The sequence below is a fragment of the Colletes latitarsis genome, chromosome 11 (genome assembly GCF_051014445.1).
Source record: "Colletes latitarsis isolate SP2378_abdomen chromosome 11, iyColLati1, whole genome shotgun sequence".
NCBI lineage: Eukaryota > Metazoa > Arthropoda > Insecta > Hymenoptera > Colletidae > Colletes > Colletes latitarsis.
Window position 1 is genome coordinate 26,547,662 of NC_135144.1, and position 14,226 is coordinate 26,561,887.

The 14,226-nt window shown below is 38.0% G+C and overlaps 1 protein-coding gene across 2 annotated transcripts in view; it reads left to right on the forward strand.

Moving 5' to 3' along the window:
* LOC143348663 (tRNA dimethylallyltransferase) overlaps positions 1 to 14,226 on the forward strand; it is a 109,311-nt gene that overhangs the window by 51,381 nt on the left and 43,704 nt on the right. For both annotated transcript variants that reach the window (XM_076779228.1, XM_076779229.1), the window contains exon 4: positions 8,936 to 9,071. In XM_076779228.1, the coding sequence (XP_076635343.1) occupies positions 8,936 to 9,071 (136 nt within the window). The remainder of the gene's footprint in view (positions 1 to 8,935; positions 9,072 to 14,226) is intronic.

The following is a 14,226-nucleotide window of genomic DNA, read 5'->3' on the forward strand; positions in this document are numbered from 1 at the left end:
GCCTCCGAATTTGATCGCTTTCTTTTTAAATCTAAGACTAAATTGAAAACGGAGACACTTTTTGGGAAAATCATTATTCTTTCTATTTTTTCTTAAGCCTGTTAAAGCTAAAAACAAGAAAAAAAATCGATATTTCAATTTCAAATGTCATTTTTCATTTTGTTGACTTACGTATGTACGCGATTGCGTACGAGGCTCTGTACTGCTACTAATTTTGACTATTCCTCGTTGTAAAAATTTGCGAATATCACCGAGAGAGTAATAAATATATATGCAAAATACCGTTGCAAGAGCTTGCATAGTTTCTTCGTAAAAAAACGCGTTTTACAGTAGAAGAACCCCTCGATGACGCATCGAGTTTCGAACGGCGCGGCGGGAGAATTCAGCTTCAATTTCGCATTTTTGCAGAAGTCGACGTTGCTCTTCGTAACGAGATAAGAACGGTTCGGTACAGCAACCGGTTCGGAGAATGCTCGTGTTAGTTGAAATGAAGTTTCTCCTGACCGTCGAACAATAAATATTTGTAATGGCCGACCTCTAAATGGATTAACGGCGACTCCGATTCTGTCGTGTAACCAGATTCGATTACTAATTGCGTCGATAATTTATACGACTTATTTTCACGGGGATTATTAATATCCTTTCTCGGTATTGCTGTTTGGGTACCGTGATTCTGCGGCGAAAAAGATTTATGGCGGCACGGGTGTTCGCTGGGTACGAAAATGCGAGTGGAAAGTGGCCTTTTGCCGTGTACAGAACGGGTCATAAAATTCTAATCTCGCATTATCTGTGGCACACGTTCTCCTTGCATATTTCGCGCTAACTGCATTATGCTTCTCGCCGCGTCGAGAAATCTAACGTAGGGGAAAGTCCGACATAACGAATCACCGGGCAAATTCAACGAGTCCGAGTTCCCTGTCTATCGATGAATTTACACTGACATTATCTTTGCATACGTCTTTCCCTTTCTGTTTCTTTTTTTTTTATTATTTTTATTTTTTTCCTCTTTCACGACGTAAAAGCTTCGGTTCTTGTACGTGTCCGGAACGTTTACGTAAAGCAAGATCCGTACGGTGAAACATTGGATTTAAACCGATTTACATCGATGTTGCGCTCGTGTTACGATTTCCGTGGCTTACCGGCCAAACTACCGAGGGTGGTCTCGAACATCTCACGTCAGTGTTTTTCAAATCTCACCAATATATCGACTAACTTATTTTTCCCCCTAGAATCAATTTTTCATTCAACCACGAGGCCACGATCCACGCGAATACGATTGTTCAATTATTGTTACAAATATTTCCAAGGCCAGCAGGCCATAGCAATAAAATTATTTCATTTTCTTACTGATTTTCATTCAAAATATCATACATTCGTAAAATGGTCGTAGCCACGATGATACACGTTCTCACACACCTTAATACAGTAGGATCACGATTAATCAGAATTTCGTTTTATGGTTTCCCGATTATCCAATTACACGACGTATTAAAGCTGACAGTAACCACGTTATACGTCTCCATTTTACGGTATGAAATTTATTGTTCGTGGAACGGTTCGAGTCCCGTCAAATCCAAAATCATACGTTCCACAGAAACCCAGTGTATTTATAAATTCTTTTCCTTCGTCGTATTTTTATAGAAATAAATAGATTAATAAAAAGAAAGACGCGTTAGAATTTTCGTAAGATTCTACGGAGAAGATTCATCGACGTTTCGAAGAGTAATTTACCAGAAGTTATTTTCGAATTCGCGAATGAAAAATTCGATGTGTCGCCGTTCTAAGCGTCTTCTAGAGATTTCACCGTCCCGAATAAATGGATTAATAAAAAGAAAGACGCGTTAGAGTTTTCGTAACAGATTCTACGGAGAAGATTCATATTGACGTTTCGAAGAGTAAGTTATTAGAAGTTATTTTCGAATTCGCGAACGAAAAATTCGATGTGTCGCCGTCCTAAGCGTCGTTTAGATTTCACCATCCCAAATAAATGAATTAATAAAAAAAAGACGCGTTAGAATTTTCGTAACAGATCGTACGAGAAGATTGATCGAAGACTAAGTTATTAGAAGCTATTTTCGAATTGGCGAATGAAAAATTCGACGTGTCTAAGCGTCGTTTAGAGATTTCGCCATCGCACATTTTCGTTCGACAATTTATTCACGGCCATGGAAACGCGTCGGTTGGTCAGCTTTCGCTGGACAGGGCTACGGGACGTTTGCGTAAATCGCATACCGAAAATAAAGTGGATCGAAACTGCGGGAGCATCGGCTTTACACGATTTCCATAAACGTTACGCGAGCGTTACATTTGTTTCGTTCGGAATGGTCGCTCGCGTGTCCATTAAATTTACATTAAAGCCGCGTTTCATTTGCATGCGTTTACAGCCTGGACGGCGAGGAGCACTGACGGATCTCAGGCACAAAGCAGATGCACTGAGGATACGCGATAGCCAAACTCTGTTCGAAAAGTAGGCTTCCACCTTCTTTTTATTTCTAATTTCGTGTAACGTTAATCGGTATTATTGTTTAACGCTTTGTGAATTTGTCTTGCGGAAGACAACGAGGAAAATTATAAATTTAAAATTTATTGCAAGCTTTAGAAATTAATTTAAACTACCCATGCATTGCTCGAGGATAGGCAATAGCCAAACTCTGTTCGAAGAGTAGGCTTCCACCTTCTTCTTATTTCTAATTTCGTGTAACGTTAATCGGTATTATTGTTTAACGCTTTGTGAATTTGTCTTGCGGAAGACAACGAGGAAAATTATAAATTTAAAATGTATTGCAAGCTTTAGAAATTAATTTAAACTACCCATGCATTGCTCGAGGATACGCGATAGCCAAACTCTGTTCGAAGAATAGGCTTCCACCTTCTTCTTATTTCTGATTTCGTGTAACGTTAATCGGTATTATTGTTTAACGCTCTGTCAATTTTTCTTGCGGAAGACAACGAGGAAAATTATAAATTTAAAATGTATTGCAAGCTTTAGAAATTAATTTAAACTACCCATGCATTGCGAGAGGATACGCGATAGCCAAACTCTGTTCGAAGAATAGGCTTCCACCTTCTTTTTATTTCTGATTTCGTGTAACGTTAATCGGTATTATTGCAAGCTTTAGAAATTAATTTAAACTACCCATGCATTGCTCGAGGATAGGCAATAGCCAAACTCTGTTCGAAGAGTAGGCTTCCACCTTCTTTTTATTTCTAATTTCGTGTAACGTTAATCGGTATTATTGTTTAACGCTCTGTCAATTTGTCTTGCAGAACGAGGAAAATTATAAATTTAAAATGTATTGCAAGCTTTAGAAATTAATTTAAACTACCCACGCATTGCTCGAGGATACGCGATAGCCAAACTCTGTTCGAAGAGTAGGCTTCCACCTTCTTCTTATTTCTAATTTCGTGTAACGTTAATCGGTATTATTGTTTAACGCTTTGTCAATTTGACTTGCGGAAGACAACGAGGAAAATTATAAATTTAAAATGTATTGCAAGCTTTAGAAATTAATTTAAACTACCCACGCATTGCGAGAGGATAGGCAATAGCCAAACTCTGTTCGAAGAATAGGCTTCCACCTTCTTCTTATTTCTGATTTCGTGTAACGTTAATCGGTATTATTGTTTAACGCTTTGTCAATTTGTCTTGCGGAAGACAACGAGGAAAATTATAAATTTAAAATGTATTGCAAGCTTTAGAAATTAATTTATACTACCCACGCATTGCGAGAGGATACGCGATAGCCAAACTCTGTTCGAAGAGTAGGCTTCCACCTTCTTCTTATTTCTGATTTCGTGTAACGTTAATCGGTATTATTGTTTAACGCTTTGTCAATTTGTCTTGCGGAAGACAACGAGGAAAATTATAAATTTAAAATTTATTGCAAGCTTTAGAAATTAATTTAAACTACCCATGCATTGCTCGAGGATACGCGATAGCCAAACTCTGTTCGAAGAGTAGACTTCCACCTTCTTTTTATTTCTGATTTCGTGTAACGTTAATCGGTATTATTGCAAGCTTTAGAAATTAATTTAAACTACCCATGCATTGCTCGAGGATAGGCAATAGCCAAACTCTGTTCGAAGAGTAGGCTTCCACCTTCTTTTTATTTCTAATTTCGTGTAACGTTAATCGGTATTATTGTTTAACGCTCTGTCAATTTGTCTTGCAGAACGAGGAAAATTATAAATTTAAAATGTATTGCAAGCTTTAGAAATTAATTTAAACTACCCACGCATTGCGAGAGGATACGGGATAGTCAAACTTGGGTCTCACGATTTTTCTATATTTACTGTAGCGCGCGTGAGCGATTATGCGATTCCCACCTGCGGCTTTTTCAATTCCTGTCGATTGCACGGCCGCCTCGTAACGTTGTGCAACCTCTGGTACCCGCGACTTGTGCGTTCCTTGTAAGAGAAGAGACGTTGCGGGAAAGAGAGAAAGACGATAAAAACGTGGGATCATAGTATCGGCACGAGGGTCAAAACTAACGATAAGGTCGCGGTGTCGCGTGATAACATCGGTATCTTCGCCTTCTCTTTCACAAGAGTCAGGTTTAATTAGTCGAAGAGGGAGTTTAATATGGAACTTCGTATCTCTTCGTTCTGACATCTGGCTGTTCTCTGGTTGAACTCTGTTAAACTCGGGCATTGGTCCTCGGATGTTGGAAACACGCACGACCAGCGAACGCGTGTGGTAAGGTTGGTAATTGTGGTTCGAGTCATGTTTCGAATAATGCGTTCTAAATCACGGAAAGTTTGTTTCTTCGATCGAGAACACGTTGGACCGAGACTCCTTCGTGAATAACGAGCGAAATTTTTAAAAGTTTAAAAACCAAGGTTCGCGTAAATTTTCTGATAGCAAATACGTGAATTTAATATTTTCGTTAGATTAAGAGAAATATACTCTCGATTGAACATTATTTAAACGATGGATTTACCTACCTAAATTCTTTCTTCATTGATATTATTTAGCGGTAGATTTATCGATATTGTATAGATTAAAAGAATTCCTTTCGATTCGTGCCGCCGTTCGCGATACGGTATCGCATCGGCTGTCTTTGACCCAGTAATCGACGCTGTTTTGTGATGGCATTGGATTAATTATCGGGTATACTGTACCGGATGTTTAGACGTTAAAAAGTTCGATTACGGACGCCCAGAGCCGCTGTGTAAATTCCGAAAATACATGGGTCGAAAATGTTCGACGTTGATTGTTTTGCAAAATTAAAATCAAGATTCGTAAAATTGCCAAGGGAACCGACTTGCAAATTAACGCTAGAATTCGATCGAAACGATTACACAACGCTTACTGAAATCGTACGAATTAATATCCATGCCAATGGATCGTTTTACTGTACTCAACACTCGTTTAAAGCACGTTAAATCGATTTGACTCTGCTTTCTGTAATTTAATTTACTGTTGGGAAATTCTTTCTTTAAACTTTCGATTCTCAATGGTCGATAAAATTCGATTTTTGTGGGTGTACCGTATCTCTCCTGTACGAATACGGACGCCAAAGCATAAATAGTAGGGACCCTTTCAGTTATCCGGGGAGAAATGGTTTCAGTAATCCGGGGAACATTGTAGATCCGTATTAAATTAAGTCGGTGTTTAAGAAATTGCACAACGCGATGGGAATATATTTGGTGGCAGGGTCCCCGCGTTCCAACGTCACGATTTTAAGTATTTTCAACATCGTGCACGCGTCTCTTTCATCGTCGATACAAATCATTCGCAACGAATGCTCGCGGAGACGGGAGGACACTTTCAAAAAATTCCAATCCCCGTCTCGGTTTCTCCATCGTGGGCCGATTCTTGCAGCCGATCGGATTTCATCGACCGTTCATCATGAAAGTGAGACAGAAATGGGCACGTTGGATAATACGCTGCACATGATCGCGACACGGTTCGCCACAGGTTGCAAGGGAAAATGTACGACTTTTGAAATCGAGCTCGTCGAATTTGTCGACCACGAGTTTCATTACGAGGGTAGAAAAATCTGCAAGGTACATATAATACTCTTTTATAACACCAAATGTTGCAGAACGATATTATTTATTCCTGTTGCACGTTTAAAAGACCGTTTAATACTGTTTGATGCTGTTGTCGGAGCTTTTTATAATATAAAACCAAGCAAGAACCATCGATGAATATTTCAAATTTTCGTGACAAATTGACTACATACCTATTTTTTTGTTGCAATAACTTGGAAGAGATTTTTATTCGAAGACTGTATGTTTCTCTTTACATTATTAATCACTCCAGTTCCGATTCCTTTCGAAAGACTGCGTTCGTATTATTTATAATTGCAAAATTCTCAGAATATATCTATAGAATTATAATCGTTCGACGCGTGGTTCCACGATTACATCGCAATCGCTGTAAAAATAGACGATCGACAGTAGGGTGGCGCCAATCGTGTGACCGACAAGCTGATAGTAGTCTGTATCGAAAATAATTATGCGTTGCACGTAATAATATCAATCGAATTGCCGTGCTTGTAAGTAGTGTGTTCCACGAAGATTTAATTTTCCGGTTTACAGATATTGACCCAATGGTAACTCGAGAACCTGCAATTAGTCAGCTTCGGCGTTTCGTCTTTGCCACTTTCACACTTTTTTTTATTACGCATGCTCGTATCGTGTATCAACAATTTGGTACAGTCTTTATCTTTCGTTCGGTTTATTTGTTTCCACGAAACAAGCATAAATCTTTGAGAAATACCGAAACGTTTATAAATGTTTATAAGGTTCGTGAATTTTTAAGATACAGAGACGAGCTAATATATTTTATTTACGGGTTGTTCTCGCACCGACTGAGACGCGATTAAAACGTAGAACGGATATAGTTAAAGAAAATGATGAGGATACAAATGTATTCATATGTATGGAAATTTATTGGGTTTACCTGTAATAATTAAGAAAAGATAAATGAATTGGTCTCCGGAACTACGGGGCATGGTGTCCCATATTTTCACCACTACCGGTAATAAATATCAATACGTGTTGCACGGTACGCTTTGTATTGTGCATCATGTTCCGTAACGCTACAATAAGTATGCACATTAGTTAAGTGTAAACTGCAATATTTTATTATGATACGTTTTGCATAATGCAAAATTAATAGCCATTAAATAAATAATACACCATGGAACAGAGTTTATAGCGGAGTTCTTTCCATTAATAAAACTATTTCTCCTCAGAAAACGTTGTTAATGTTTCGTTCAGAAAATTTATCTTTCAATCCACTTTTTAATTGAAACGTATTTCAACGTTTCCTTCGTAAACAATTCTTTTACATTACGTACTTCGTGTTGTTTTAATTTTTATAATTCATCGTTTTTTTTTGTTTCTGAAATAATAAATATAAATTGAACGGTAATACGAAATGTTAGATTCTTCTTATTTCTGATTTCTGTGTAACTTTAATCGGTATTATTCTTTAACGCTTTGTTTTGTCGGACAACGGGGAAGATTAATTTCTCACGGAAAGAACGAAAGTTATAAATTAAAAATTTATTGCAAGCTTTAGGAACTAATTTAAACTATCCTTGTAAAAAATTGTGAAACTTTCCTTGTGCCAACATCTTAAACGTGCCATTCGTTTACAAGAAAAATGTCGAGCGCTAATAACATGGAGACCTTGCACAGGGTGGTATAATAATTTCGCTCGTCTGAGTTATTGCCGGTGGTTTAAAGAATTTCTGTAGTAATATGAAATAGTAATTCTCAGAATACCTTCTGTGATATTAAAATACAGTTCTTACGAGGAGAATACTTTCTCTGCGTGTAGAATGCAAAGAAGGTTCTTGGAATGAGAGAGTCAACCATCTATTTTATAAAGAAAAGAATGCAAAATTCCATACAAAACAATTTTGCAATCTTCTCTATTCGATCGTACGAAAAGTTGAAACAGTAATTTTGAAATTACTAATTATCGAAACGATAAATCTTTATCCATACATGATTTTACAGTTTCTTAAAGGGGCCACGCAAATAGAAAACGTTGAATCGAGGTAAACAACTTTGCAACACTTTCGGATTGTTTGCTCTCAAAATCAATAACAAGGAAATACGACTTCCGACTTGTTGTATTCTTTAGCGAAGAAAATAACAAACGAGTAAAGACGATGAGTCGTGTGTATTGAAACAGTAGCACCAATTCAATTCATACGATAAACACGTTAACATACAGTCTGGTTAGATAACCAAGGTAAAATAAATTAATAAATAAATTTACCGAATAAGGTAAATTTAGTCGAAGCAGATGCAACAGTCAGTGATGCACGTAGGGGATGCAAGGACACTTCAAGTATCCATTTTTGTAAGTTTCTCGCGTTTAGTTTTGTATTTTAGGGAAAACTATTGATTTCAATGATTTACTGATTAATTTGCGATTCCAGGTCCATACAATGGTCTTTCAGGTTCCTCAAAAAACTGATTACTTTGAAACAATTCCTCTTTTAGGGCAGTTCGAGCTTCTTTCGTCTCAGAGAAGCTATTTTCGGCGAACAGCTTGCACTGTGTACCAATAATGATATTCAACTCGTTCGTCGTTCTTAAAATGGAGCTGTAGCCTTCATTAAGGAAGCTATTTCAATTATTTTTAAGCCGGAATGCAGGCGCTTAGGAACCATGCGCCAAATGGTCGAGTTAAAACTTTCGTTTGCATTCTGTCTATGGCCAACCAAGCGTCTTTGAAGTAAATCTTCCCTAGATAAATCTTCGTAAATGGGAAGATGTTGTCTCAACCCCTAAATATAATAATTCGTATCTTTGTATATTAAAATTTCCCATAAACGCATAAACATCCGCAGTCCAGTTATTAATGGTTTGTCGAAAAGTATCGTGACACATTTTCGGTTGTACCCCGTCCGGTTTCGCCTAACTGTGGACCACAGATCTCGACGAACTCCTGTCCTTTGGGTTGCAGGTCTCTGGAAGTGTTCGGGCAACACGGTGTCAAGCATTCGGAACTTCTGAGAGACCAAAGGACAGCCGGTGGTTCCGGATTAGGCGGCCCTCTGAGACACCCCAACTCCATTATACTGTGGCTACGTTGCGATCAGGTAAGATGACGGACGTCCCTTCGTCGTCCAGGGAACCTCTTCCATGCTCGTTCCTCCGAGAATACGTCCCCGGAGACGTCCCGCGACAGCGTCGACCGTTTTCAAGGCTGCTCGAGCCTACGACCCGAAGCAATCGTACCGCGTTTCATAACATTGTGCTACTTGATAAACGATAAAGTTTATCGCCCTGCCCGTTATGCTCGCGCGAGCTGTTAACGCGCCGCACCGCGGGCAGATAATTCCTCCATTGAGGTTTCGTTTAACGAGAGGCTGAATGGCCGTCGTGCGTGGAAACACTCGATCGCGCGCGAACAACTTCTCTCGAAAGGCTCTTTCCTAACTCGAACGTTAAACAAGCGAGTCGAAACTTACTTTGCAGACGATTTTTCGAGTTTCGCGGCGGTTTTTGCGCGTTACTCGCCATCCGTCATCGTTTGTTTCGATCGTATCGTCGACTGACAGAAGGCAAATATTTGGGGGGTGAGTTTCCAGTTATAGAAACGTATTCACGTAATGCCTCGTCAGAATAGATGGTTAATATAGACGTATCAAATGTTTTAACGTCTTTAGTTTTTTTTTTTCCATTATCGATGGGATTTTACTTGAACTGTTCCCTAAATTGCTAGCAAATATCGACGCCGTAGATTTAAAAACTTTAGTGCCAGCGTGCATCATAAACCTATGTTGATTGTGCTGGGAAAACACTTAAGTTCGCAGCGTATCCCGAATTACGGTAATAACTTTTACGGCGTATGAAAGAATATGTATGTATATGTTACAGTAGTTACGTTTTCACGTAAATATTTTTTTTTTTTATAGTAGGTTCGTCGCATCGAAGGTTGCAAGCGAATTAAAAATAACTGTACGGCGTTCCCATACCATCGTTTATGTTCCTTGATAAACGATAAACATTATCGGACCCACAGTACGTTGCTGTTTAGATTAATCGTTCTCTCGGACACACCAAAGTAATCATCCGCGTTATCAATAATACTTCATTTGGCGTTCAAAATAAAGATACGGCGGATTGATAAATCAGAACCCGTGCATGTGGTCGAATACTCGAGGCGATTAGCTTCGAGGATTCGAAGAATCGCTTCGTCTAGAAATTTTAAACGTAAATCACTCACGGAATAAATATATAGAGATCCAAGCAGGTAAGAGAGAAGTTGAAATTCACGATTGATAAAATATGTAGATCTCTTCATTGTTTGAACGAATGTATCAGAAATCGTTCCCCGAAATTTCATGCGAATCTTTAAAACGTCATAATTTTTGAACGGATTGGACGATTTTAATGTTTAAAAAAGCGAACTACGCGTATTTTGGTGGAGAATATGTACAAATCGCAAAAATATTCGAAAAGTTGGTCCTTGACCCCGCAAAATGAGAAAAACCCCATAAAAATGGTCCACAGCCATAACTCCTACAATTGTGAATATATTTCAATGAAACTTTTTTTTGAAGCAGATCTCATGGGTATCTACAAAAAAGTATTAGACAACTTTTTTGTAGGGTGTCAAACAGAAATACTAAAAATGAAAAAGTAATTTTTAGGAAAAATCGACAGGGGGTAAGTGTCTAAATTTTTCGACGAAAAAAAAAATTTCAAATCGTTCTAAAAAAAATATTTTTGGCTGTAGGGGTCAATTACAATCATTTTTGGTCATTAGACATACCCTAGAAATCCTACCCACTTTTGAGAAAAAAATTCGAGAAGGTGTGAAATTTTTCGACGAAATTAAAAAATTTCAAATCGTTTTAAAAAAAAATACTGTTAGCTGTGGGGGTCAATTATAATCATTTTTGGTGAATAGACATATCCCCGAAATCTCGCGCATTTTCGAGAAAAAAATTCAGTACTGGCGGAACTTTAAACTTTAATAACTTTTTAACGAAATCTCCATCAACAAATTAATATTCTTGATTTTCGTCTTATATTGGCCTCTAGAATCCCCCATTAAAATTTTTCCCAGGGGTGGTCGAACACCCTCTATAAAATTCCTATGCTTTATTCAACTGTTTAGTATCAACGTCACAGCTGGATTTATACGGCTGTAACTATTGTTTCTGTGAAATATAATAACATTTACCCAAGAATAATCGGTGCAAATATGCCGGGTTATTCGGACATTCCGGATAATCGGAATTCTACTTATTTCTTTTTTCGTAAAGGAGGTTAATCACACTCAAATGGCCAGCAATTATGCTGTTTACCCCTATCGGTTACGTGATTGACACGTCGCCGTATCAGCCGAGGTTTAAACCGATATTCACGCGAGCCAAGTCGCGGGAAAACGTTAGCAAAAGATATGCAAACGCGACTGCAAGTAGGCCACCGCTGGAATCAGGTGCACTTATCCTATACGCAATTTCATGCAACCTGAAAAAAAGTAAAAAAATCGTTTGGAATTAATTTCGTAATGTTCGATCGTATTTTCGTTATTCCTGTCGTCCTGTCGATTTTTCCCATCCGCCTTCCTCGTCCTTCCCATTTTCCGTTTCGCGATTCTAAACGCGCGCGAACGCCGCTAGAATTTACGATGTATCGCTGCACGCGTGAACCGTCGGCGTTTGGCCAATAAAACTGATCGATACAAAGTTTCATTTTAATAGAATTTTATTAGACGATAAATCAACTCGGGCTACTTTAGAGGTCGCGACGCAACGGAACACTGTGGATTGCGCAACAACGTCTGCCGTCGACTGTCACGGCGCGAAAATTTGCAGAATTCATTGACGCGAATAGTTAAACGCTCGGAACTGCCAATATTCCAGATACCAGCGAGCTATTCGTACCGCGGTTTCGAAATCGGAAGCCGATCCGTCGGCCTTGCGTATTGCGGTTGTAATGGCCGTTCGAGAATTTCTTTCACCTGGAATAGGGCAAATCCGAACTTTCCCCGAAGGGGTCATTGCGCAACAACCGCTGACGTACACAAATAATGAAAAATTGTGCAACAATCGTTGCATTCCTGCCTCTATGCGCTAGCCGCTATAACTCCTACGTCCTCTATTATCCTACATTTATTTACCGATATTATCACCGATCAGAAAACGTGGTACTTTTTATACAATATACACGAGTACACATGAATATTATTATTATTATTATTCGTTTATTAACGGGAATAAACCCTTTAGAACAAAAGATGTAACGTGTAAGGAACTACAAATGTGGATTTTACAGTCAAACATTATCGCTTATAAAATTTTAACAAAATAAATTAATGCACAATACGCTGCAAGGATAATTTTAGACTTTTATAAAATAAAATATTATCAAGATATCTCGATTAAAATTCAATTTTACTTAAAATCAGAAATGACAGTTTGGGGTAGTTTATTAGATACATTTTTTTTAAAAATAGAACAGATATATTTCAGATTTTTTTACTTAAATCTGAGCTTGTTTGTCCCGTTCGAGTTAGAATTTTATAACCGTTATAGAATTATTTACTTATCAAGATAGAAATTCGAGGCTTACGTAAACGCAATATTTCCAACGCGACTGGTTCCTATTTTTTATTTTCACGATCTCATTGCAAGAAATGCAATTTACACAATACGTATTTACATCGCGAAACCATTGGCCATAATGGATTCCACGCGCTACGAGACGATAAGTTTCACTTAGTTGTAATAGTATAATTTATTATTTCGCTCGTACATGGACGCGTTGGAAAGGACTTTCTCTAGATCGATGTAATTGGCATTTCATACTGTTATTTTCAACATTTCCAAGACTGTGTTACGTTTTAGAAAAAGTTACTTTCTTTGGATCGACAGGGTTACTTTTACTTTGCAAGTCGAGTTTATCAATAGTTCTTTCCTGTCCACCGCTCTTAAAACTATGCAACTAATTTCGATGGCCAAAATTGTACTCGACAGTTTCGAAGAGTTTATCGAAGAGTTAATTTGAGTTTAATGTTTCGTATCTTCCCAAATTATTAAAATATTCGTCCTCTTGCGTTCTGCGATCGCAAATATTTCGAGGTAGTAACTGTACATAAAATCAGAATGGAGATCGGGGCGCGTCCAGTTCTCAATTGTAAGACACCTCCCGTGGTAATTAAAATGCAAAACGTCTAATTAAGAGTACCAATCCATCGAATTACTTCCTCGAAGACGTTGTCATCTAAATTCCCGGCTGCAATATATTCATTAGTCTGTTTGTGCACAATAGGGCATCGCGTACCTTATCAGCTTTTATGACAGCAGATGCACTTCAAGGATACACTCAGCATCGAGAAACAATAAAAAGAAGCGTAGATACACGAGTAGGCGGGCAAGTAAAACGTGCAATTAAAATAATCTTTATTTCAACTTTATTCGACGTCGCAAACGACTCGATACCACGCGAGACACAAAACCAGTCGTGGCAAACTCATTTTCACTCGAGGGTTACCTTGCACACTCCACTCAATCTACGTTAATTTTCACGGTTTCTATTATTTTTCTAGACCTTTCGGGCATTTAAGTATGCGTACGAAGCTTTATCGAAGCTAATCAATGACCTGAATCACAATGCCAGCAACATACATGCATTACTCGAAATCTTATCTCATTAGATTATTTTGTAAACGTCACGATAAATACGATATTGTAAGTACGAAGTTGTATCTTAACGTTAAATGACGCAGAACCACTTTCCTGGCGATAACCTTGTCGAACTTTACGATACATGTATTAGGGTGCCCCAGAAAATATTGCACAATTTTAGCCATTTTGCTTCCTGTTATTCGTAATCCAAATATCAAATATTAGTACATTATTGGAAACCTCTTTTCGTGGCGTTTGAAGAAAATATATCTTGTTCACATTTTTTAAACAATTTGAAATTACATGCTTGCAAAGTTCGAACGTAGAATGCTAATACGAAATACGGGTACTGTTATTCGTCGAGCCAAACCATGGAAAGGGTTAATTGTGCGTGAAATGCAGTTCCATCGGTCGTACGAGGTTGTAAAATTCATTAATATCGAAGAATGAAAGAACTATCGACACTCGAAACGAATCGACAGCGAAAATAAATATTTAATATTTTTAGAAATTTATCTGCGATTCTTTTAGGGTCCCCAGGAGGCGAAGTTAAGAACCACTGATCTGTAATACTATTCAATGCTGTCGCGTCGTATGGTGAATTTATGTATAG